Source organism: Salmo trutta, chromosome 16, assembly GCF_901001165.1.
Source record: "Salmo trutta chromosome 16, fSalTru1.1, whole genome shotgun sequence".
NCBI classification, from domain to species: domain Eukaryota; kingdom Metazoa; phylum Chordata; class Actinopteri; order Salmoniformes; family Salmonidae; genus Salmo; species Salmo trutta.
The window spans coordinates 274,027-301,714 of NC_042972.1; the positions used below are offsets into that span (position 1 = coordinate 274,027).

The window sequence follows — 27,688 nt, forward strand, 5'->3', positions numbered from 1 at the left end:
CATGATGTGAACAGTATGAACTTGTGTCACTACCAAAGTCTAATGGTTTTAAAATGACTCTTTTGTATTGTCTGGAAACTCACTTGTAGAATTCGCTTGCAGTAGGTCTATTAATAAAGAGAAGCTGTGCAAGGTTATCAAAGAGGTGTCTAGTTATTCTTCTTTTGTTGATACCAGGTAACGTGCAACCTAACCCTGGCCCTGATATGCAATGTCTCCAAACCCCCTCTGATTTTAAATCTACATATAGTTTTGGTATTTTTCATTTAAATGTACTGTTGTCTAAAATTGATGGAGTTAGGATTTGGGCTAAATCAACTGATGCAATTGTGTTTTCTGAAACCTGGCTCAGCAAGTCTGTTCTTGGTAAGGATATTTGTATAAAATGGGTACAATGTGTATCGCACTGATCGAGTTAAGGTGGGGGTGTGGCTATATATGTAAAGACTAAATTCCTGTGTGGCAAAGTCAAACTATTTGTAAACAGTTGGAATTTCTTGCTTTGAATCATGAGGTTTCAAAAGGGTCTCTCAGTATCTGTGATTGGCTGTTATAGACCCCCCCTCTGCTCTCTGTATCTGTGATTGGCATATATAAACCCCCCTTTGCTCTCTGTATCTGTGATTGGCTGTTATAGACCCCCCCCTCTGCTCTCTGTGATGCATTTTCTTCTCTGATGAACCTGATGTCTAAACTTCTTTACAGTGAAATGATCTTGATTGGTCAACATCTTAACTGGTGTTGGTTAAAGCCAGTGTCTGATGATTATTATATGATCTATTCTACCCTGCCTTTCTAAGGTCTTTGAAAGCCAAGATACCAAACAGATTACCGACCATTTCGAATCCCACCGTACCTTCTCCGCTATGCAATCTGGTTTCAGAGCTGGTCATGGGTGCACCTCAGCCACACTCAAGGTCCTAAATGATATCATAACCGCCATCGATAAGAGACATTACTGTACAGCCGTATTCATCGACCTGGCTAAGGCGTTCGACTCTGTCGATCACAACATTCTTATTGGCAGACTCAACAGCCTTGGTTTCTCAAATGATTGCCTCGCTTGGTTCACCAACTACTTCTCCGATAGAGTTCAGTGTTTCAAATCGGAGGGCCTGTTGTCCGGACCTCTGGCAGTCTATGGGGTACCACAGGGTTCAATTCTCAGGCCGACTCTTTTCTCTGTATACATCAATGATGTTGCTCTCGCTGCTGGTGATTCTTTGATCCACCGCTACGCAGACGACACCGTTCTGTATACCTCTGGCCCTTCGTTGGACACGGTGTTAACTAACCTCCAGATGAGCTTCGATGACATACAACTCTCCTTCCGTGGCCTCCAACTGCTCTTAAAATGCAAATAAAACTAAATGCATGCTCTTCAACCGATCGCTGCACGCACCTGCCCGCCTGTCCAGCATCACTACTCTGGACGGTTCTGACTTAGAATATGTGGACAACTACAAATACCTAGGTGTCTGGTTAGACTAAACTGTCCTTCCAGACTCACATTAAGATGTTTGGGATAAGGGGCGGTATTTTCACGGCCGGATAAAAAAAACATACCCGATTTAATTTGGTTACTACTCCTGCCCAGAAACTAGAATATGCATATAATTAGTAGATTTGGATAGAAAACACTAAAGTTTCTAAAACTGTTTGAATGGTGTCTGAGTATAACAGAACTCATATGGCAGGCCAAAACCTGAGAAGATTCCATACAGGAAGTGCCCAGTCTGACAATTTGTTCTCCTTCTTGGGCATCTCTATCAAAAATACAGCATCTCTGCTGTAACGTGACATTTTCTAAGGCTTCCATTGGCTCCCAGAAGGCGCCAGAAAGTGGAATGACGTCTCTGGGCGAAAAACAGCAGGAGTTGTGAGTGGTCAGGCAGGGAACAATGACACTGGACTGCGCGTGAACGAGACGACTCCATGTTTTTCTTTCAGTCAATGAATGAATATAACGTCGCCCGGTTGGAATATTATCGCTATTTTACGAGAAAAATCACATAAAAATTGATTTTAAACAGCGTTTGACATGCTTCGAAGTACGGTAATGGAATATTTTGAAATTTGTCACGAAATGCGCCCGCGCGTCACCCTTCGGATAGTGACCTCAACGCACAAACAAAACGGAGCTATTTCAATATAACTATGGATTATTTAGAACCAAAACAACATTTGTTGTTGAAGTAGAAGTCCTGGGAGTGCATTCTGACAAAAGAACAGCAAAGGTAATCCAATTTTTCTTATAGTAAATCTGAGTTTGGTGGGTGTCAAATTAGCTAGCCATGATGGCCGGGCTATGTACTCAGAATATTGCAAAATGTGCTTTCGCCGAAAAGCTATTTTAAAATCTGACACGCGATTGCATAAAGGAGTTCTGTATCTATAATTCTTAAAATAATTGTTATGTATTCTGTGAACGTTAATCGTGAGTAATTTAGTAAATTCACCGGAAGTTTGCGGTGGGTATGCTAGTTCTGAACATCACATGCTAATGTAAAAAGCTGTTTTTTTATATAAATATGAACTTGATTGAACAAAACATGCATGTATTGTATAACAATGTCCTAGGAGTGTCATCTGATGAAGATCAAAGGTTAGTGCTGCATTTAGCTGTGGTTTTGGTTTTTGTGACATATATGCTTGCTTTGAAAATGGCTGTGATTATTTTTGGCAGGGTACTCTCATGACAATCTAATGTTTTGCTTTCGCTGTAAAGCCTTTTTGAAATCGGACAATGTTGTTAGATTAACGAGAGTCTTATCTTTCAAATGGTGTAAAATAGTCCTGAATTATGACATTTTGTGGTTTTAAATTTGGCGCTCTGATTTGTCACTGGCTGTTGAATAGTGTGGGACGATTTCGTCCCACGTACCCTAGAGAGGTTAAACATCTCCAATCCAAAATTAAACCTAGAATCGGCTTCCTATTTCGCAACAAAGCATCCTTCACTCATGCTGCCAAACATACTCTCGTAAAACTGACCATCCTACCAATCCTCGACTTCAGCGATGTCATTTACAAAATAGCCTCCAATACCCTACTCAACAAATTGGATGCAGTCTATCACAGTACCATCCGTTTTGTCACCAAAGCCCCATGTACTACCCACCACTGCGACCTGTATGATCTCGTTGGCTGGCCCTCGCTTCATACTCATTGCCAAACCCACTGGCTCCAGGTCATCTATAAGTCCAAGATGGCGTAGCAGTCAGACGTCTTTGTCCTGTCGTGTCCCTTGTATATATCTTTTTACATATTTTTCTTCGCATATCTTTTTAAAATATTTTCCTAAACCTCAACTTCTAAATACTCCCCTGCAACCCGCATCACCCAATGTGGTGTGGATCTGTTTTTATTCTAAAGTATTTCTATTTACTTCGGATCTGGAATCCCTCAACTGAAGCTAGCCAGCTAACTACCTACCAGCTATCAGTCAGCAAACCATTGCTCGCGGTCATCAGCTAACCTTTAGCTCGGAAAGCTCTCGCCAGTTCGAACAACGTGACTCAAACCAGAGTATAACGGACATATTACTATTTTATTTCCCCCCCCATATCCCGGGATTCCTACCGCAAACTCTGAACATTTGTCTGGATCTTCGCAACTAGCTAACCGCAATCCCGTGTGACTACTCCTGGCTAGCATTTCCATCCCGGAGCAAGAACCAATTAGCCTGAAGCTAGCCCGGCCAGGGCTTCTGTGCTACCACCGAAGCCCACTCCTGGGCAATAATATCCGGACCCCTTCTACTGCCGGTACGGGGAACGGAATACTGCCGATCCTCTACGACTGGAATACCGACATAATCTGCCGGAGGATTCCAACAGGCCCCTCAGGCGCAACGTCCGCTGAAGGCCCATTCTGCTAACCGCGGCCTACTAGCTACCTAGAGCTACTTGGAAGCCTACTAATTCCAGGACTGCTCTATCGACGTCACCGCACGAAGAGGTAAAAACAGACTTACCCCTATCGCGACGTCCCCCAAAGGCTAACTTGCCTGCCCCGGTCTGTTAACTGCTAGCTTGCTTGCTAACCCGGTCTGCTAACTGCTAGCTTGTTTAGCCCCGGCCTACGAACTGTTAGCATCAGCCTGCTAACTGTCTGAATCGCCGTGTCCCCAGTCAGCCCAACCACTCACTGGACCCATATGTTCACTTGGCTACGCATGCCTCTCTCTAATATCAATATTCCTCGTCCATTACTGTCCTGGTTAGTGATTACTGTCTTATTTCACTGTAGAGCCTCTAGCCCTGCTCAATGTGCCTTAACCAACCATGTTGTTCCACCTCCTACATATGCGATGACATCTCCTGGTTTAAACGTCTCTAGAGACTCTCTCTCTCTCTCTCTCTCTCTCATCATTACGCAATGCCTAGGTTTACCTCCAATGTACTCACATCCTACCTTACCTTTGTCTGTACACTATGCCTTGAATCTATGCTATCGTGCCCCGAAACCTGCTCCTTTTACTCCCTGTTCCGAACGTTCTAGACGGCCAGTTTGTATAGCTTTTAGCCGTACCCTTATCCTACTTCTCCTCTGGTGACGTGGAGGTTAATCCAGGTCCTGCAGTGCCTAGCTCCACTCCAACTCCCCAGGTGCTCTCATTTGTTGACTTATGTAACCGTAAAAGCCTTGGTATCATGCATGTTAACATTAGAAGCCTACTCCCTAAGTTTGTTTTACTCACTGCTTTAGCACACACTGCCATTCCGGATGTCTTAGCCGTGTCTGAATCCTGGCTTAGGAAAACCACCAAAAACCCTGAAATCTCCATCGCTAACTATAACATTTTCCGCCAAGATAGAACTGCCAAAGGGGGCGGTGTTGTAATCTACCGCAAAGATAGTAATACAGAACTCTGCAGGCTATCCAAGTCTATACCCAAACAATTCGAGCTTCTACTTCTAAAAATTCACCTTTCCAGAAACAAGTCTCTCACTGTTGCAGCTTGCTATAGACCTCCCTCTGCCCCCAGCTGTGCCCTCAATACCATATGTGAATTGATTGCCCCCCATCTATCATCAAAGTTCGTACTGTTAGATGACCGACACTGGGACATACTTAACACCCCGGCCGTCCTACAATCTAAGCTTGATGCCCTCAATCTCACACACATTATCAATGACCCTACCAGGTACAATCCCAAATCCGTAAACACGGGCACACTCAGATGTCATTCTAACTAACTTGCCCTCCAAATACACCTCTGCTGTTTTCAATCAAGATCTCAGCGATCACTGCCTCATTACCTGCATCCGTAATGGCTCCGCGGTCATACGACCACCCCTCATCACTGTCAAACGCTTCTGCGAGCAGGCCTTTCTAATCGACCTGGCCCGGGTATCCTGGAAGGATATTGACCTCATCCCGTCAGAGGATGCCTGGTTGTTCTTCGAAAGTACCTTCCTCACCATCTTAAATAAGCATGCCCCATTCAAAAAATGTTGAACTAAGAACAGATATAGCCCTTGGTTCACTCCAGACTTAACTGCCCATGACCAGCACAAAACATCCTTTGGCACACTGCACTAGCTTCGAATCCCCGTGATTTGCAACTTTTCAGAGAAGTCTGGAACCAATATACACAGTCAGTTAGGGCTAGCTTTTTCAAACAGAAATTTGCATACTGCAGCACTAATTCCAAAAAGTTCTGGGACACTAGAGTCAATGGAGAATTAGAGTACCTCCTCTCAGCTTTCCACTGCACTGAGGCTAGGAAACATTGTCACCACTGATAAATACACGATAATCGAGAATTTCAATAAGCATTTCTCTACAGTGGGCCATGCATTACACCTGGCTACCCCAAACCAGGCCAACAGCTCTGCACCCCCTGCAGTAACTGGCCCAAGCCCCCCCCACCACCACCTACCTCTCCTTCACCCAAGTCCAAATAGCTGATGTCCTGAAAGAGCTGCAGAATCTGGATCCCTACAAATCAGCTGGGATAGACAATCTGGACCCTCTCTTCATAAAATTATCCGCCGCCATTGTCGCAACCCCTATTACAAGTCTGTTCAACCTCTCGTATCATCTGAGATTCCCAAAGATTGGACGGCAACCGCGGTCATCCCCCTCTTCAAAGGGGGAGACACTCTAGACCCAAACTGTTACAGATCTATATCCATCCTGCCCTGCCTTTCTAAAGTCTTCGAAAGCCAAGTGAACAAACAGATCACCGACCATCTCGAATCCCACCGTACCTTCTCCGCTATGCAATCCGGTTTCCAAGCTGGTCACGGGTGAACCTCAGCCACGCTCAAGGTCCTAAATGATATAAACACCATCGATAAAAAAACAGTACTGTGCAGCCATCTTCATCGACCTGGCCAACGCATTCAACTTTATCAATCATTGCATTCTTATTGGCAGACTCTACAGCCTTGGTTTCTCAAATGACTGCCTCGCCTGGTTCACCAACTAGTTCTCAGATAGAGTTCAGTGTGTCAAATCGGAGGGCCTGTTGTCCGGACCTCTGGCAGTCTCTATGGGGGTGCCACAAGGTTCAATTCTCGGGCCGACTCTTTTCTCTGTATATATCAACGTCGTCGCTCTTGCTGCTTCTCTGATCCACCTCTACACAGATGACACCATTCTGCACACATCTGGCCCTTCTTTGGACACTGTGTTAACAAACCTCTAAACAACAACCTTCAATGCCATTACAACTCTCCTTCCGTGGCCTCCAACTGCTCTTAAAACGCTAGTAAAACTAAATGCAACCGATCGCTACCCGCACCTGCCCGCCTGCCTAGCATCACTACTCTGGACGGTTCTGACTTAGAATATGTGGACAACTACAAATACCTAGGCGTCTGGTTAGACTGTAAACTCTCCTTCCAGACTCACATTAAGCATCTCCAATCCAACATTAAATCTAGAAATCGGCTTCCTATTTCACAACAAAGCATCCTTCACTCATGCTCCCAAACATACCCTCGTAAAACTGACTATCCTACCGATCCTTAACTCCAGCGATGTTATTTACAAAATAGCCTCCAACAATCTACTGAACAAATTGGATGCAGTCTATCACAGTGCCATCCGTTTTTTCACCAAAGCCCCATATACTACCCACCACTGCGACCTGTATGCTCTCGTTGGCTGGCCCTCACTTTATATTCGTCGCCAAACCCACTGGCTCCAGGTCATCTATAAGTCTTTGCATGGTAAAGTCCCGCCTTATCCCAGCTCACCATTGCAGCACCCACCCATAGCACGCGCTCCAGCAGGTATATTTCACTGGTCACCCCCAAAGCCAATTCCTACTTTGGCCGCCTTTCCTTCCAGTTCTCTGCTGCCAATGATTGGAACGAATTGCAAAAAAAATTAAAACAAAAAAAAATCACAAAAAAAAATCACTGAAGCTGGAGACTCATATCTCCCTCTCTAACTTTGAGCAGCTCACTGCACCTGTACATAGCCCATCCAACTACCACCTCCCCATACTGTTATATATTTTTTGCTCCTTTACACCCCAGTATCTCTACTTGCACATTCATCTTCTGCACATCTTTTCACTCCAGTGTTTAATTGCTAAATTGTAATTACTTCGCCACTATGGCCTATTTATTGCCTTACCTCCTTATCGTAATTTGCACACACTGTATACAGACTTTTTCTATTGTGTTATTGACTGTACGTTTGTTTATTCCATGTGTAACTGTGTTGTTTTTTGTCGCACTGCTTTGCTTTATCTTGGCCAGGTCACAGTTGTAAATGAGAACTTGTCCTCAACTGGCCTATCTGGTTAAATAAAGGTAAAAAAAAAAAGAATAAAAGATTGATGAGGAGAAAAAACTATTTCATCCATTTTAGAAAAAGGCTGTAACACAACAAAATGAGTAAAAGCTGAAAAAGTCAAGGGGTCTGAATACTTTCCAAATGCACGGTATACACAGTACCAGTCAAAAGTTTAACCACACCTACTCCTTCAAGGGTTTTTCTTTATTTTTACTATTTTATAAATTTGATCTGTGTGCTTAGGGTTGTTGTCCTGTTGGAAGGTGAACCTTCGCCTTCGGTGGAGTGCTGCAGAGATGGTTGTCCTTATGGAAGGTTCTTCCGTCTCCACAGAGAAACTCTGAAGCTCTGTCAGAGTGACCATCGGGTTCTTGGTCACCTCCCTGACTAAGACCCTTCTCCCCCACTTGCTCAGTTTGGCCAGGCGCCAGCTCTAGGAAGAATGTTGGTGGTTCCAAACTTCTTCCATTTAAGAAAGATGGAGGCCACTGTGTTGTTGGGGACCTTCAATGTTGCAGACATTTTTTGGTACACTTCCCCGGGTCTGAGCCTCGACACAATCCTGTCTCAGAGCGCTAAGGACAATTTCTTCGACCTCATGGCTTATTTCTTTCTCTGACATGCACTGTCAACTGTGGGATGTCAAATCAATTGAATTTACCACAGGTAGACTCCAATCAAGTTGTAGAAACTTCTCAAGGATGATCAATGGAAACTGGATTCACCTGAGTTCAATTTTGAGTCTCATAGCAAAGGGTCTGAATACTTATGTAAATAAGGTATGTTTATTTTAAATAAATTTGCAAACATTTCTAAAAACCTGTTTTCACTTTGTCACTGTGGGGTATTGTGTGTAGATTTGAGGTTTTTATTTAATCCATTTTACAATAATGCTGTAATGTATTAAAATGTGGAAAAAGTCAATACTTTATGAATGCACACTATAGGATATTTATTTTTAGCGGAATATTTTCTACCTGCAGGCTGCAGTTTTTATTTGTTGGCTTTATGTAGGCTATTCCTACATAGTTGGCAATAGAAGTTTGTTTTATTTAGATTTGGATAGAATTTTGATTAGCCACTACTTCTGATCAGAGCCCTATATATGATAATGATTTTTAGATATGAAGACGTTATTCTAAATTAAATGAAACTGTTGAAATGAAAATGTGCATATAAAAACCATAACTGGCACGCAGATCGGTAGAAATTTTAAGATAAATTGGCATTCCACATGAGATAGACTTGTCGTGTAGCCTATTCCCGGCAAGAGGAGAGTAATGGCAGAATCTGAGAAAGCCAGCAGGAGAAGAATGGTTGGGTCAGCTTAAGGTGCTTTTCTTGTGGTTATCTAGATCTCTGGCTCCCTCTTGAGTCTTATTTCATCAAGCAGTAAGCTTATAGCATCAGACAAGCTCAATGTATATAGAAAAGGCATTTAACTGTACTTGTACATGTGACTTTAAAAACGTGAAACTTTAAACAATAGCATTGTGTATATTTGTGTAGAGTCTTACAGCAGCTGTCGTATGTTGCTCCAGTCAACACACATTGTGGGAACCTTGGTGCTGCAGTGTTCATGGAACTTATAGCCACACGTCTGGCAGCGGAACCCATTGAGCAGGAACTTCTGACAGATGTCGCAGAACGCCAGCTTCAGAAAAGTATTTCGGACCTGAGGACGACCAAAGAAACGTCTTCACTACGACATCAGTACATCACCACTACCTCATCATTAAATTATCACAACAGGGTCTGATTGGAGAATGTTACAACAGGAAATAAAAAAAACACTTAATAAGTCCAGAATTACACCCCAATCACCTACAGTACCAGTCAAAACTTGACAACTACTCATTCAAGGGTTTTTCTTTATTTTTTACTATGGTATACATTGTAGAATAATAGTGAACACATCAAAGCTATGAAATAACACATATGGAATCATGTAGTACCCAAAAAAGTGTTATACAAATCAAAATATATTTGAGATTCTTCAAAGTAGCCACCCTTTGCCTTGATGACAGCTTTGCACACTCTTGGCATTCTCTCAACCAGCTTCATGAGGTAGTCACATGGAAAGCATTTCAACTAACAGGTGTTCCTTGTTAAAAGTTAATTTGGGGAGTTTTTCTACTTAATGCGTTTAAGCCAATCAGTTGTGTCGTGACAAGGTAGGGGAGGTATACAGAAGATCGCCCTATTTGGTAAAAGACCAAGTCCATATTATGGCAAGAACAGCTCAAACAAGCAAAGAGAAACAACAGTCCATCAATACTTAAAAACATGAAGGTCTGTCAATATGGAAAATTTCAAGAACTTTGAAAGTTTCTTCAAGTGCAGTCGCAAAAACCATCAAGCGCTACGATGAAACGGGCTCTCGTGAGGACCGCCACAAGAAAGGAAGACCCAGAGTTACCTCTGCTGCAGAGGATAAGTTCATTAGAGTTACCAGCCTCAGAAATTGCAGCCCAAATAAATGCTACAGAGTTCAAGTAACAGACATCTCAACATCAACTGTTCAGAGGAGACCACGTGAATCAGGCCTTCATGGTCGAACTGCTGCAAGAAACCACTACTAAAAGGACACCAATAAGAAGAAGAGACTTGTTTGGGCCAAGAAGCACGAGTAAATGGACATTAGACCAGTGGAAATCTGTCCTTTGGTCTGATGAGTCCAAATTTGTGATTTTTGGTTCCAACCGCCGTGTCTTTGTGAGATGCAGAGTAGGTGAACGGATGATCTCTGCATGTGTGGTTCCCACCGTGAAGCATGGAGGTGGTGGTGTGATGGTGCTCTGCTGGTGATACTGTCGTGATTTACTTAGAATTCAAAGCACACTTAACCTGTTTGGGATAGGAGGCAGTATTTTCACGGCCGGATAAAAAAACGTACCCGATTTAATCTGGTTACTACTCCTGCCCAGAAACTAGAATATGCATATAATTAGTAGATTTGGATAGAAGACACTAAAGTGTCCTTGTCTTAGGACGGTAAGTTGGTGGTTGTAGACATCCCTCTAGTGGTGTGGGGGCTGTGCTTTGGCAAAGTGGGTGGGGTTATATCCTGCCTGTTTGGCCCTGTCCGGGAGTATCATCGGATGGGGCCACAGTGCATTTTAGTCATTTAGCAGACGCTCTTATCCAGAGCGACTTACAGAAGTGAATGCATACATTTCATAGAATTTCATACATTTTTTTTTTTCTGTGTAGGCCCCCCATGGGAATCGAACCCACAACCCTGGTGTTGCAAACACCATGCTCTACCAACTGAGCTACAGTGTCTTCTGATCCCTCCTGTCTCAGCCTCCAGTATTTATGCTGCAGTAGTTTGTGTCGGGGGGGCTAGGGTCAGTCTGTTACATCTGGAGTATTTCTCTTGTCTTATCCGGTGTCCTGTGTGAATTTATATATGCTCTCTCTAATTCTCTTTCTTTCTCTCGGAGGACCATGCCTCAGGACTACCTGGCATGATGACTCCTTGCTGTCCCCAGTCCACCTGGCCGTGCTGCTGCTCCAGTTTCAACTGTTCTGCCTGCGGCTATGGAACCCTGACCTGTTAACCGGACGTGCTTGTTGCACCCTCGACAACTACTATGATTATTATTATTATTATTTGACCATGCTGGTCATTTATGAACATTTTAACATCTTGACCGTGTTCTGTTATAATATCCACCCGGCACAGCCAGAAGAGGACTGGCCACCCCTCATAGCCTGGTTCCTCTCTAGGTTTCTTCCTAGGTTTTTGGCCTTTCTCAGGAGTTTTTCCTAGGGAGTTTTTCCCAGCCACCGTGCTTCTTTCACATGCATTGTTTGCTGTTTGGGGTTTTAGGCTGGGTTTCTGTACAGCACTGAGATTTCAGCTGATGTACGAATGGCAAAATAAATACATTTGATTTGGTGTCTGAGTATAACAGAACTCATATGACAGGCCAAAACCTGAGAAGATTCCATACAGGAAGTGCCCTGTCTGACAATTTATTGTCCTTCTGTAGCATCTCTATCGAAAATACAGCATCTGTGCTGTAACGTGACATTTTCTAAGGCTTCCATTGGCTCTCACAAGGCGCCAGAAAGTGGAATGACGCGTCTCCTGTCTCTGGGCTAAGAACAGCAGGAGTTTGTGTGAGTGGTCAGGCTGGGAACAGTGACACTGGAGATGCGCGTCCACAAGACTACTCCATTTTTTTCTTTCAGCCTTTGAATGAATACAACGTCGCCCGGTTGGAATATTATCGCTATTTTACGAGAAAAATCGCATAAAAATTGATTTTAAACAGCGTTTGACATGCTTCGAAGTACGGTAATGGAATATTTAGAAATTTTGTGTCACGAAACGAGCGCCACCCTTCGGATAGTGACCTCAACGCACGAACAAAACGGAGCTATTTCAATATAACTATGGATTATTTAGAACCAAAACAACATTTGTTGTTGAAGTAGAAGTCCTGGGAGTGCATTCTGACAAAGAACAGCAAAGGTAATCCAATTTTTCTTCTGGTAAATCTGAGTTTGGCGAGGGCCAAACTTGGTGGGTGTCAAATTAGCTAGCCATGATGGCCGGGTTATGTACTCAGAATATTGCAAAATGTGCTTTCGCCGAAAAGTTATTTTAAATTCTGACACCGCGATTGCATAAAAGAGTTCTGTATCTATAATTCTTAAAATAATTATGTATTTTGTGAAAATTAATCGTGAGTAATTAAGTAAATTCACTGGAAGTTTGCGGTGGGTATGCTAGTTCTGAACATCACATGCTAATGTAAAAAGCTGTTTTTTGATATAAATATGAACTTGATTGAACAAAACATGTATTGTATAACATAATGTCCTAGGAGTGTCATCTGATGAAGATCAAAGGTTACGGCTGCATTTAGCTGTGGTTTTGGTTTTTGTGACATATATGCTTGCTTTGAAAATGGCTGTGATTATTTTTGGCAGGGTACTCTCCTGACATAATCTAATGTTTTGCTTTCGCTGTAAAGCCTTTTTGAAAATCGGACAATGTGGTTAGATTAACGAGAGTCTTGTCTTTAAAATGGTGTAAAATAGTTGATTGTTTGAGAAAATTGAATTGTGGTATTTTAGTTGGTTTTGTATTTCGCGCCGTGCGATGCCATTGGCTATTGGCTAGGGGTTCCGCAAGCGGTTTTAACCAGCATGGCTACCACAGCATTTTGCAGCAATATGCCATCCCATCATTTGTTTTTCAACAGGACAATGCCCCAACACACCTCCAGGCTGTGTAAGGGTTATTTGACCAAGGAGAGTGACGGAGTGCTGCATCAGGTGACCTGGCCTCCACAATCACCCAACCTCAAGCCAATTGAGATGATTTGGGATGAGTTGGACCGCAGAGTGAAGGAACAGCAGCCAACAAGTGCTCAGCATATGTGGGAACTCCTTCAAGACAATTGGAATAACATTCCTCATGAGCTGGTTGAGAGAATGCCAAGAGTGTGCAAAGCTGTCATCAAGGCAAAGGGTGGCTACTTTGAAGAATCTCAAATATAAAATACTTTTTTGGTTACTACATGATTGCATGTGTTATTTCATAGTTTGTCTTCACTACTATTCTACAATGTTGAAAATACAATAAATTAAAGAAAAACCTTTGAATGAGTAGGTTTGTCCAAACTTTTGACTGGTACTGTATATAGTGCACTACAGCCCTATTTTTTAAATTGTATTTCACCTTTATTTAACCAGGTAAGCTAGTTGAGAACCAGTTCTCATTTACAACTGTGACCTATATGCCTATGTAGTGCACTACTTCTAACCAGAACCCTATATGTCTATCTAGTACACGACGCCCCCATGTGTCTATCTAGTGCACTACTTCTGACCAGAGCCCTATGTTGCCATTTGGAATGCAGACAGAGTGAACCCACAGCAGCAGGGGAACTGAACTCACAAAGTTGTGTGTTGTCAGAGGGACGTGGTCTAGAACGTCCACCAGTAGCTCCTCCCCTATCAGCGAGGTAGCGTCCGTGTTCCAGTCCATCCTGGACTTCCTGCTGCAGGAGACACACAGAGGAGATGCAGGGTACAAACAGTTGAAGTGAGAAGTTTACATACACCTTAGCCAAATACATTTAAACTTAGTTTTTCACAACTCCTGATTTATAACCCCATTAAAAATTCCCCGTTATAGGTCAGATAGGATCACCACTTTATTTTAAGAATGTCAAAATGTCAGAATAATAGTAGAGAGAATGATTTAGTTCAGCTTTTATTTCTTTCATCACATTCCCAGTGGGTCAGAAGTTTACATACACTCAATTAGTATTTGGTAGCATTGCCTAAACTGTTAAACTTGGGTCCAACATTTTGGGTAGCCTTCCACAATAAGTTGGGTGAATTTTGGCCCATTCCTCCTGACAGAGCTGATGTGGCAGTCAGGTTTGTAGGCCTCCTTGCTCGCACACGCTTTTTCAGTTCTGCCCACACATTTTCTATAGGATTGAGGTCAGGGCTCTGTGATGGCCTCTCCAATACCTTGACTTTGTTGTCCTTAAGCCATTTTGCCACAACTTTAGAAGTATGCTTGGGGTCATTGTCCATTTGGAAGACCCATTTGCGACCAAGCTTTAATTTGACTGACTGATGTCTTGAGATATTGCTTCAATATATCCCCATAATTTCCCCCCTCATGATGCCATCTATTTTGTGAAGTGCACCAGTCCCTCGTGCAGCAAAGCACCCCCACAACATGATGCTGCCACCCCCATACTTCACGGTTGGGATGGTGTTCTTCAGCTTGCAAGCCTCCCCCTTTTTCCTCCAAACATAACAATGGTCATTATGGCCAAACAGTTCTATTTTTTATGGCGGTTTTGGAGCAGTAGCTTCTTCCTTGCTGAGTGGCCTTTCAGGTTATGTCGATATAGGACTCGTTTTACTGTGGATATAGATACTTTTGTACCCGTTTCCTCCAGCATCTTCACAAGGTCCTTTGCTGCTGTCCTGGGATTGATTTGCACTTTTCGCACCAAAGTACGTTCATCTCTAGGAGACAGAACGCGTCTCCTTCCTGAGCGGTATGACGTCTGCGTGGTCCCATGGTGTTTATACTTCCGTACTATTGTTTGTTCAGATGAACGTGGTACCTTCAGACGTTTGGAAATTGCTCCCAAGGATGAACCAGACTTGTGGAGGTCTACAATTTTTTTTTTCTGAGGTCTTGGCTGATTTCTTTTGATTTTCCCATGATGTCAAGCAAAGAGGCACTGAGTTTGAAGGTAGGCCTTGAAATACATCCACAGGTACACCTCCAATTGACTCAAATTATGTCAATTAGCCTATCAAAAGCTTCTAAAGCCTTGACGTCATTTTCTGGAATTTTCCAAGCTGTTTAAAGGCACAGTCAACTTAGTGTATGTAAACGTCTGACCCACTGGAATTGCAATACAGTGAATTATAAGTGAAATAATCAGCCTGTAAACAATTGTTGGAAAAATGACTTGTCATGCGCAAAGTAGATGTCTTAACTGACTTGCCAAAACTATAGTTTGTTAACAAGAAATTTGTGGAGTGGTTGAAAAACAAGTTAACCTCCAACCTAAGTGTATGTAAACTTCTGACTTCAACTGTACATGTTCAAGGTCATTGCTGGCAAAGATTGCTTTAGACATTAAAGACAAAAATATCATGCTATGAGACAGAATCTTTTCAAATCTGAGGGTGTGTGGATAAATAAAATGTTACGTACCTCTGTGCAGAGTGTAGCCTGAACACAGCACAGCACTCTGGCTGGAGGCCTCGTACCTTCATAGCTTTAATCAGACAGTTGTGGAGGGTCATACCTGGCCTCGCGTTCACCTGAGGAGCAGAACAGAGACAACACTCTGTAGAGTCATACCTGGACGGGAATTCACCTGGGGTGTATTCATTAGTCACAAAACACTTGGTCTGTTGCAAAACTATTTGCAACGGAAACAGCTTACTCCAAACGGAAAACATTTTTCTACTGGACAAATTCAGATAGGTCCCTCCCCCTTTCTTTTGCTGCTGTTTGCTACCATTTTGTTCCTAGAATAAAGTGTTTCCGTTGCAGGTGTGCGACTAATGAATACACCCCTGGGTTATTTTCAGGTCTGTAGAATTTCCTCAGATTCTCCAGAGAAAGCTCTATATCAATACCTTTTAAGAAAATGTATGTTAATACCCTGGTGCGCTGTTTGTTGGGCAGGGGTCAAGGGTTAGGGTTCTTACCACGGTACGCTGTTTATTAGTTAGGGTTCTTACCACGGTACGCTGTTTATTAGTTAAGGGTCAAGGGTTAGGGTTCTTAACCACAGTACGCTGTTTATTAGTTAGGGGTCAAGGTTCTTAACCCTGGTGCGCTGTTTATTAGTTAGGGGTCAAGGGTTAGGGTCCTTAACACAGTACGCTGTTTGATGGGCAGGGTTAAGGTCAGAGTTACAGGTCAAGGGTTAGGGTACGTACCACAGTGCACTGTTTGTTGGGCAGGTACACTCTAATGGTGCTGCTGGTTTTAGGGTCTGCCATCTTGCCGTCGTCTGAGGAACGTCTCTGGTAGGGGAATCCCTTCATGATGGTGGGAGACATGCAGGAGTCATCAAACCCTGAGTCCTTCAGGCCCAGTCCGTTACTCAGGGTCTTCCAGGTTCCCTGGATGTGCTCCATAACTACACACTGCTGCAGGTTTAAATTACCTGCCAGATAGAAAGATGTATACATACACAATTCATTATGACAGCTGGGGGACTGGCATGGTTCATCTTAGCACAGATGCGTTGTATTTCCAATCCAGAGAGAGCAGCTGGTGTGAATTTGAGAGATGTTATATAGTGTCGGAACCAGCAGGAATATCAGTCTGAACATCTCCAAGCAACAAAAAAAACCTGAGTTACATATCCGAATATACATTTTTTAAAGATATATCATATTGACAACACTGCAATGTTATTTTTGCGCTATTTGGCTGTACCTGCACCAAAACAGTATTTTTCCTTCATAGTTTGGTTCTCCATCTTCGTTTAAATAGGGAGCCATTTTGTATTAACAAGACTGATCAAAACTTGTTTTCTGATGGCTTTCTCGTCCCTCTGCAGCATACATATCGTGAGCAATATCTTTGGAAAATCGAATCGCAATAAAATCACAGTATTGTATCGCAATTAGGGTTGCAAAGGGTCAGAAACTTTCCAGTAAATTTCCAGAATATTTCCTGAGATTTTCCATGGGAAGTTAAGCCCGGGAATTTTGCTTAAATTAATCCAAAAACACGTTAGCTTATAACAGTGACGTTCTTTTGTGGGATACACAAGGCAATTCTAGGTCTTGTGGCATATTTTGGTTAAACTATCCCCAATTCAATGGAATTGCAACCCTCTGCATGCACAGTGCATTCTTCCATCACATGTACAGCTGATTCTCAAGATCTGGCACACTAATGAGATGCTATTGAGCCCACACTACTACACTGTCTGAGCCAAGGACTACATGCTTTCTGGTAAGTTTTGATTACAATACTGGGTGGGGTGAATATATTTTATATGACATACATTATTTTTTGTTAACTGAGGAGCGTTATTGCACCTGTTTCCATACGTTTCATTTTAAAACATTTATCTTACAAAGGAGTTGCTTAATCTAACTGATAAATAGTATCTGTACATGGAATTGTATGTTTTTTTACACATTATTTCTAATCTTTACAGGAAAATGCCACGGGCACTATCTGATGTGTGGAGACAGTTCACTGCAGCTAATGTAGAAGGAAAAGCTGTGTACATTTGTGTCATGACGTTGGCCTGTGGGTAAAGTTTATGACCCCCCCATAAATACCTTTCTCCCTTCCCCTCTCTCTCTGACCCTACTGAAGGACTTGAATAGCCTGTGTTAAATATAGAGAGTCTGGGAACATCAAACAAATGGGGAAAAGGAAGCATATTTTGGTAATAAAACCAGTTGGAAATATGCTTGATAACGTAATGAGTATGGAGGTCAGTTCATTGTTATCTGGGACATTATGATTGATGACAGGACGACATAAACTGTACCTGAGAAAGTATACACCCTCTAGTTATCAGAGTCACATGGAATTGTTATGCAATTGAAATGTTTGATATTGAAATTGTTTGTTAGGAGATTAAATGTAATTTTAGCTTCCAAATGAGAGAATTGGGTTTTCATAAGGAAAGTGCCCTGCTCGATCAGTGGCCCAACCCTGTGAAGAAGACAGGGGTTATAAACGATGAAACACCTCCTTCCCCCCTCTCCACTATATAAGCCTTTGACGAAAAGACATTCAGGGTTCCAGTACGGGAGGTCTGCAGCCTCTACGTTAGAAGGACACACATGTTAACTAAACCATATCAAGGACAGAACTAAGCCAACCTCGGCGTGAGCTATGGTATGAACTGGTATGAACTTTGAGCTTATTCACTACAGAAGTGATACTTCCTAGCCGCTGAGTTAGCCGCTGCTAACGTGGGCTAGGAAAGGACGGACGACGGATCTAACAACCAGACGAAGATACCACCACGTATCCAATTTACCACCATTGACATTCTTCCACTACAGGAAGATCTGTTGGCCAACCCGGCCAGCATCTACGACCAATCTACCGAAGCGCAGCTCAGAGTAAATATTTATTGCATTTTCCTTTTCCAAATGGGCGGTAATTTAGAATGCATAAGATAATGTATTTACGATAGCTGCTGTTTCTTTGTTCCTAAATCTTCCCGCTCTTTCATTCAAGCCCAACCCCCTTTCCTTTGTGTAACCAGGTTCCGTCCACCGGGACGTTTTCTGTATGACATCATTGGTGTTCTGTGTATTTGTAATTCTGTGTGATTAGTTAGGTATTTAGTAAATAAATAATTAAACCCAATTTTGTATTGCTTATTCAACTTGTTAGCCAGGGTTCGTGAAGATAACCAAGAATTTACAACTTTCATTATGAGACTGAAAATAAGTTAAGGGTTAATATTGACTGCTATCGATGTACAATATTACTAAGTATTTTAAGAGTTTATTCGGAAGATAACAGCTCTATAAACATTCTTCCGTGGTGCCCCGACTTTCTAGTTAATTACATTTACATGATTAGCTTAATCAGGTAATATTAATTACAGAGAAATCATTTTATAAGTTAGCATGTCATATCACTTAATCCGGCATAGCCAAAGACACGACATTTGCAAATACTGTGCCAAATCATATGTGAAGAATGCAACAAAGATGCAGAATCATCTGGCCAAGTGCATAAAGTTCCCTCAGCGCTCACAACAAGCAACCTCTGACAAAAGTCCCTCTACTTCTATTGGAGGTGAAAATGATGAATCAGACACCTTATCGATAGCAACAGCTCATGGTCCTCCTGGAATCATAAATGTTTTTGACTCAAAGAAGGAATGTGGTCAGAAATGTCTTGCTCGAGCCGTGTATGCAACTGGTTCACCGCTGACGCTCACAGGCAATGTGTATTGGAAGAGATTTCTGAATGTTCTTCGCCCAGCATACACCCCTCCAACTACACATGCTTCATCTACTCATTTACTGGATGCAGAGTTCAGAGTTGAAGTGAAGGTCAAGAAAATCATAGAGAAAGCAGACTATTGCAATCATCTCTGATGGGTGGTTGAATGCTCGTGGGCAAGGAATAATTAACTACATCAACTCCACCCCTCAACCAGTATTCTACAAGAGCACAGACACAAGGGACAACAGACACACCGGTCTCTACATTGCAGATGAGCTGAAGGCAGTAATCAATGACCTTGGACCACAGACGGTATTTTCACTGGTGACAGACAATGCTACGAACATGAAGGCTGCTTGGTCTAAAGCGGAGGAGTCCTACCCTCACATCACACCCATTGGCTGTGCTGCTCATGCATTGCATCTTCTCTTCAAGGACATCATGGCACTGAAAACCAGATGTAGTGATGTCAGAGGGAGGCAGGAAGTTGGCCGTGTCAGGTTGGTTACAACCTACTGGTCAGCTATGCGCAGTCAGAGGCAACACCACAGTGCCACTGGGTTCCTGAGCACTACCTTGGCTGTCACAGGTAATAGTCAATAACATTAAAATACAGTTGATCATTCATATACACACTGACCCCGTTTACAGGATGCAAACCAGCCCATCCACTCTCCCTGCAGTGAGCTTACATCAGAGAGACATTAGGCTTTATCACTCTGGACATAATACATTCAACACATACCAGTACACTTTCTCTGACTGCTGATAAGAGTAACATTCCTTCTGTCTTTATTCTATCCAAACTAGTAAAACAACTTCCCCCACCCTGTGTGCAGAGATGCAGTGGTAAAAAACAGGTAGGTCAATTCTGATGGCCAGTTGCAGTGAAAAAAGTAAAGTCCTATTCTTTCAATGGATTTTTCTGCAAAAGTGGGTCAACTGTAGGGTAAAAATAAAAACACCACTGCCCATGTGTGGCTATCTTGGCTGTCACAGGTTGAAGTCATTCACACTGTAACCCAGTTTCACTCATACAGTCTGACCCAATTTTCAGAAAGTAAACCAGCCCCTCTCCTCTCTCCCGGCCCCTCAATCTCCCGGCCCAGCCAGTCTCCAAGCCCAGCCCAGCCAGTCTCCAAGCCCAGCCCAGCCCAGCCCGTCTCCAAGCCCAGCCCAGCCCAGCCCGTCTCCAAGCCCAGCCCAGCCCAGCCCGTCTCCAAGCCCAGCCCGTCTCCAAGCCCAGCCCAGCCAGTCTCCTGAGATACGAATCTGAGACATCATGAGCAGTAGAAGGCAGATATCCTCTCATATATGAGGCAGAGGGTCAAACTCTCCACTCAATGTTTACTCAGCTCCCCTTTGGTCTGTCTGAATACCAAACAGACAGATAAAAGGCCTATGAACCTGAAGAGAAATATGACAAGAATTAACTTTCAATGGAAGGCCCACCTCTCTGTCTTCCACCTCTACAGCCCAAGACGTCTAATTTATTTATCTAGGCAAGTCAGTTAACTCGCACCAAAATAGTAGGGACCTTCAGAGTGACACATGGAATGAATAGGCCAACTTCTTCATTTCTCAAAAGAAAAACATCGACCAATTTCTAGACTGCTGACATCTAGTGGAAGCCATAGGAACTGCAACCAGGTTCCTCATAAAAAGGGCTTCCCATAGAACACCATTGGGAAATCCTATGACCTTTGAGTACTGCGCTCATAAAACAACAGCAGGCAATACAGATAGCCGCCATTTTGGAGTCATCTAAAATCATAAATAGCATTATAAATATTCACTTACCTTTGATGATCTCCATCAGAATGCACTCCTAGGAATCCCAGGTCCACAATAAATGTTGTTTTGTTCGATAAAGTCCATCATTTATGTCCTCTTTGTTAGCGCGTTCAGTAAGCTACTCCAAATGTAGAAAGCGCGCTGAAAATTTCACGACGAAAAGTCAAAAAAAGTTATATTTACGTTCGTAGAAACATGTCAAACGATGTATAGCATCAATCTTTAGGACCTTTTTAACATAAAAGTTCAATAATATTCCAACTGGACGATTCAAATGTCTTCAAAAAGGTAATGGAACACAGCTACCTCTCACATGAACTCGCGCAATTGAGGCCATGTCCTTTCCTGAGTCAACAACTTCCAACTTCCTTTGTTTGCTCTCTGTTCACCATAGAAGCCTGAAACAACTTTCTAAAGACTGTTGACATCAAGTGGAAGCCTTAGGAAGTGCAAAATGAACCCTAAGTCACTGTATACTGAATAGGCCCAGTCTTGAAAAACTACAAACCACTTCCTGGTTGGATTTTTTCTCAGGTTTTTGCCTGCCATGTGAGTTCTGTTATATTCACAGACATTATTCAAACAGTTTTAGAAACTTCAGAGTGTTTTCTATCCAAATCTACTAATACTATGCATATCCTACGTTCTGAGCCCGAGTAGTAGGCAGTTTAATTTGGGCACGTCATTCATCCGAATTTCAGAATACTGCCCCGTCACTAAAAAGTTAACAGGGGCGGCAGGTAGCCTACTGGTTAGACCATTGAGCCAGTGACTGAAAGGTCGCAAGATCAAACCCCGAGCTGACAAGGTAAAAATCTGTTGTTCTGCCCCTGAACAAGGCAGTTAACCCACTGTTCCTAGGCTGTCATTGTCAATAAGAATTTGTTCTTAACTGACTTGCCTAGTTAAATAATGAATAAATAAATTAAAAAACAATGCGACTGGCAGAACAGGTGTTGTATGGGGAGGATGAGGGCTGCAGTAGGTATCTCAGATAGGGGGGAGTGAGGCCTAAGAGGGTTTTATAAATAAGCATCAACCAGTGGGTCTAATCATTATGCAGAATCCCCCCAAGACAAGTTTTCCTCCAAATGTTAAATTGACTGTTTGTATTTGTGGAGGAGTTATGGTTGAGGTGAAATGGGGAATTAACAGATTAACACAGGGACTTTGTATCAACTGAACCTAATCCACATTAGGTAACAAGGAATATTCAGATTGTTTTGGAGGGTTTTAATATAATGTTTTTATAACATTACAAACTTCTGCTACTTTAAAAACAGCTTTTTGTATGCACTAAGTAGTTATAAAAACAATAGTCATCAGTGGCATATAGCAAAGAATGCCATCCAGGTTGGGGGTAGAAAATAATCTGGTCTATTCATAGCCAATGATTTGACAATATAATATATCATGTGTTGCATTAGTTTACAGAGTAGTACACTTAACACCTGCCAACTCTGTGAAACAAACCTACATTATCTCTGTCAGTCAACTTTCAATAACTAAATGCATATTGACCCGTGCTGTTATCTTATGCTTTTCTGTTATAGAAATACACTTACTAATATTAAAAATGGACGTATCATCCACCAATTTGTAAGACAGCAAGTAAATTGCCACCGTGTGTTTCTGACTAAACAAAAACACACAACTGGTGTGTTAAATCTCTCATTTCGTAGCCAAATGGGTCTTTATGAAAGTAATGGCAAGTTAGAGAGAGGAAGACGCTACCACCACAGACAGCAGACTAGTATTAGATAACTAATGGACACTATTGTTCGTCTTTATTGTTACAACAAATAGATAAAATAGGCCTACTCACATGGGCTGACATGACTTCAATAGAAACCGTTGGCACGTTTATCTTTAGTAGCCTGTAACTAGCATATTCGAAGTATAAACTAAAGTATACATTTAAACTAAATCTAGCCTGGAGCTTGTTAAAGGTTTAAAAACGCTTTGCTCGCAGCAGCGATAACGTTACATTGTTGAAACATTGTAAACCTTGGAGCATTGCGAGTCTAGTGTCGCGCTACAAATTCAAAGGACAATGCACAAATAAAGTGAAACAATATCCAGTGTAAAACAAACAACCAAAACCCTTCATTAAAATCTAAAGCCTGAAATTGAAGCGATTGAAAAAGGAAACGTTGGATTTAACTCTGAGCCAAAAAGAGTATCACAGACACTGTACTCACCACAGAAAGTTAGGAAAGTGTAACTCCGCCATGACTATGACTCCGGGAAGAAGGGGAGACTTGGTGACGTCATCCTATCAGCAAATCCCCACCAATGAGAAGCGGTGGAGTCCAGGCCCTCGTTGTCAAGGCGATGACACGCTACAGCCGCTAATCCCACGGTCTCCAAGACAACTCACAGGTTTCTAACCCGAACTAGAAGGCCATGTCCTGTCCCGGGATGGAAAGACAAACCTGGAGACCACTTCTTGCCTTTTAATAAGATTTCCTGTATGTTCTGTAGTGTAGACTATCTCAACATGACGAGGCCGTGGCAACTTGATATAATAAATGTAATCTTTAGAAGTGTGTATATTCACATTTGTGAAGCTAGCCACAATAGTGGAAGCTAGCCACAATAATGATTAGCCACAATAAGGATTAGCCACAATAGTGGAAGCTAGCCACAATAAGGATTAGCCACAATAGTGGAAGCTAGCCACAATAATGATTAGCCACAATAGTGGAAGCTAGCCACAATAATGATTAGCCACAATAAGGATTAGCCACAATAAGGATTAGCCACAATAGTGGAAGCTAGCCACAATAATGATTAGCCACAATAGTGGAAGCTAGCCACAATAATGATTAGCCTCAATAGTGGGACTTAGCCCCAATAATGATTAGCCACAATAGTGGAAGCTAGCCACAATAATGATTAGCCACAATAAGGATTAGCCACAATAGTGGAAGCTAGCCACAATAAGGATTAGCCACATAATGATTAGCCACAATAAGGATTAGCCACAATAGTGGAAGCTAGCCACAATAATGATTAGCCACAATAAGGATTAGCCACAATAGTGGAAGCTAGCCACAATAATGATTAGCCACAATAGTGGAAGCTAGCCACAATAAGGATTAGCCACAATAGTGGATTTTACGGTTCACCTACAAAATAAAGTCCCTCAAAATGGGTAAAAAATAAATGAATAAAATACAAATTAATACTGTAATGACCTGACTAGATCATGAAGGAACAATTGTCCAGACAGAGGATGGAGTTAACGAATGGACGGTTTATTAACCCAACTTAACACAGGCTACTGTTTGGCCGTAGCCCACGCCAAATAAATGAACGGTACACTACAAACGAACCATGACCTTCTCTTGTGAAGCCCAGACGTAAGAGAGAGAACAATGGCTAAAACCCGGTCTTAACTTCCAATGCTCCATCCCCCTGCCCAACCCCCCTTCACGCCACTCCGCCAACCACCAGGCTGCCCGGTATCTGAACATTCCAGGCATTCCCGTGATTGGCAGATAGCAGGTTGATTGGCATGACCCCGCGAACACTGGTAAGTACGACACAACCCACTAATAGCCTAACACCTAACCCACAACTGTCTGTGCGGGTCGCTACACAGCCCCCCCACCACAAAGTCCCTCGTCCCCGAGGGAACAAACAAAGTCTCTGAAGCGACCCGGAGGTCTCCTTTGCCTGCGTGGCCGTGATGGTCGCAGAGTGTCCAGATGTGAAACAGGGGGCTCCACCCGTGGCAGGGGGCTGCCCCTCTGGGACCCAGGGGATGAAGAAAGGGATATGGGAGACAAGGAAGCGGGAACGGGGAATACAGTCCGTGGCACCGGGGAACCACGCGGTGACACAGGGAGGGAGACAGGGGGAGTGGGCCGTCTGGAGCCTTGTCGACGGCACCTGGGGGTGGGTGCCTGGAGAATGTCCTTGCCAGAGAGGGGAATTGTGGGGGTCCCTGGGGTTTGGGGAGAAGCGGCCCCTCTGTATGGGGCTAACCTGTCCCGGTGCAGTGCCACCTTTCTCCCCCTGGAAGGAAGCTGCACCCGGTACACAACCTCCCCTACCCTCTCCAGGATGCTGCAGGGCCCCACCCAGTGACTGTCCAACTTGGGGCATCTGCCTTTTTTCCTTAGGGGGCTGTAGACCCAGACCAGCTCCCCAGCCACAAAGTGCCTTCCTCGGGTGTGCACGTCATAGTTCCTCTTCTGCCTCACACCTGCATTCACCAGCTGCTCTCTGGCGAAGTTGTGGGCTGTCTCCAGGCGGTCCTGGAGTCTCCGGGCATACTCCGGCCCCGGGGGAAAATGAGGGCTATCCAGGGGCCGACCAAACGCCATCTCCGCAGGGGTGCGGATCTCTCTCCCCAGCATGAGGAGGGCAGGCGTGCAGGAGGTGGAGTCTTGGACAGCGGAACGGCATGCCATGAGGACCATAGGCAGATGCTTGTCCCAGTCACGCTGGTGTTTGGCAGAGACGATGGCCAGCTGCTGTCCAAGCGTTTTGTTGAAGCGCTCCACAAGGCCATCACTTTGAGTATGGAGAGGAGTAGTGCGGGTCTTGTGCATACCCAGCCTCTCACACATGGTGGCGAACACACGGGACTCAAAGTTTCTGCCTTGGTCGCTGTGGATGGACTCCGCAGCTCCAAACCTGCTGAACATCCCCGCTGTCAGGGCGTCGACGATGGTCTCTGCCTCCTGGTCAGGCAGAGCATAGGCCTCAGGCCATTTTGTGAAATAGTCCATAGCCGTGAGCACCCAGCGGTTTCCACTGTCTGTGGTGGGGAACGGCCCAACTACATCCACTCCCACCCTCTCCATGGGAGCCCCCACTGGGAACTGTTGGAGCTGAGCATGAGAGCGGCCTGGGGGGCCCTTTCTCGCTGTGCAGTTGTCACAGCGGCGGCAAAAGTCCTCCACATCCCTCTTGTGCTGCCCCCAGTAAAAGCCCTGACGGAGGCGGCGGAGTGTTTTTGTGACCCCAAAGTGTCCAGTCCCCACCCCCCCATGAGTACTCTGGAGCACAGCCTCCCGCAATGCTTTTGGGACCACCACCTGCCACCTCTCCTCTCCCGTAGCTGACTCCTTCCATGCCCGCTGTAGCACGCCATCAGCCAGCCGCAGTCTCTCAAACTTTGACCACAACCCTTTGGTCGCGAGTGAGAGCGCTGTCACCTCTTCCCATGGTGGCCTCACCTGCGCCTCTACCCACTGTAGCACTGGCTGTAGGTCTGTGTCCCGTCCCTGCTGCTGCCCCCATTCAGCCACGTCGACAGTCTGCAGCTCACAGCAGACAGGGCCGCTCACCCGACACACTGTGGCACAGACCCCCTCCTCTGCACTCAGCGCTCTCTCCCATCCCTCTCTCTGTTCACAGTGGCGGCAGCCATCTGCAGTACAGGGCCGACGGGACATGGCGTCGGCGTTGGAGTGGCGTGCCCCTGCCCTGTGCACCACTGTGAAGTCATACGGCTGAAGCTCCTCCAACCAGCGTGCCACCTGCCCCTCTGGTTCTCTGAACGACATGAGCCACTGGAGAGCAGAGTGGTCAGTCCTCACAGTAAATGGCAGGCCACCCAGGTAGTACTTGAAGTGTTTGATGGAAGCCACAACAGCCAAGAGCTCCCGCCGGGTGACACAGTAGCGGCGCTCATGTTTGTTAAATGTTCTGCTGAAGTACGCCACCACTCTCTCCCCCTCTGGCCCCACCTGGGCCAGCACCCCACCCATGCCCACATTGCTCGCGTCTGTGTCCAGGATAAAGGGCAAGGTGAGGTCAGGGGGGGCGAGCACAGGGGCCTCGATCAGTGCACATTTGAGGGTGTTGAAGGCCTCCTCACACTCCCCTGTCCAAGTGAAGGCCTTGTCCTTCGGCAGCAGGCGGTTCAGGGGAGCAGCGACGCTTGAGAAGCCCCGTACAAACCTCCTGTAGTACGAGGCCAGGCCCAGGAAGCTCTTCAACTGACGCTGGTCGGTGGGGGTGGGCCAGTCCCGGACAGCCCCCACCTTGTCCTCCATGGTGCTGATCCCCTCCTTCCCCACTCGGTGGCCCAGGAAGGACACCTCTCTCCTCATGAAGTGGCACTTCTCGGGGTGGAGCTTCAGACCTGCGGCAGCCACCCGCTCCAGCACACTCCGTAGCGCCACCAGAGCTGACTGGAAGGAGCTGCCATGGGCCAGGATGTCATCGAGGTATACCAGACACTGCTGTCGGGGGATGCCATCCAGCACCCTGTCCATCAAACGCTCAAAAGTAGCTGGAGCGTTGCACAGGCTGAAGCACAGGACCTTGAACTGCCAGTGTCCTCTGTTAGTGGAGAACGCAGTTTTGGCTCTGGCCTCTGGGGAGAGGGGCACCTGCCAGTAGCCACTGCGGAGGTCTAGTGAGGAGAACCAGGAGGACCCCCTAACCAGGTCCAGTGACTCATCGATACGTGGTATGGGGTATGAGTCCTTCCTGGTTACCTCATTCAGCCGCCTGTAGTCCGCACAGAACCTCAGCTTGCCCCCCTTCTTAGGAACCATGACAACCGGCGCCGCCCAGGGGCTGTCTGAGGGCTCGATGAAGTCTGCCCGCTGCATCTCCAACACAGCCTTGTCTGCCGCCTCCTGGCGCGCCAGCGGGATACGGCGGGGACGCATCTTGATGGGTCGAGCATCACCTGTGTCGATCTCATGCTGCACC

The 27,688-nt window shown here is 44.6% G+C and overlaps 1 protein-coding gene across 2 annotated transcripts in view; it reads right to left on the reverse strand.

Moving 5' to 3' along the window:
- raf1b (Raf-1 proto-oncogene, serine/threonine kinase b) overlaps window positions 1–23,299 on the reverse strand; it is a 67,009-nt gene extending 43,710 nt beyond the window's left edge. Inside the window, exons 1-5 of one of the 2 annotated variants that reach the window (XM_029692702.1) lie at window positions 23,209–23,299; window positions 16,210–16,439; window positions 15,473–15,582; window positions 13,676–13,775; window positions 9,276–9,433 (exon numbers count right to left, since the gene is read on the reverse strand). In XM_029692702.1, coding sequence (XP_029548562.1) covers window positions 9,276–9,433; window positions 13,676–13,775; window positions 15,473–15,582; window positions 16,210–16,410 — 569 coding nt within the window. In that variant the 5' untranslated portion in view covers window positions 16,411–16,439; window positions 23,209–23,299. Of the gene's footprint in view, window positions 1–9,275; window positions 9,434–13,675; window positions 13,779–15,472; window positions 15,583–16,209; window positions 16,440–23,208 lie in introns of both variants that reach the window. The other variant, XM_029692701.1, reaches the window with a different exon arrangement.
- Window positions 23,300–27,688: the final 4,389 nt, after the last annotated feature.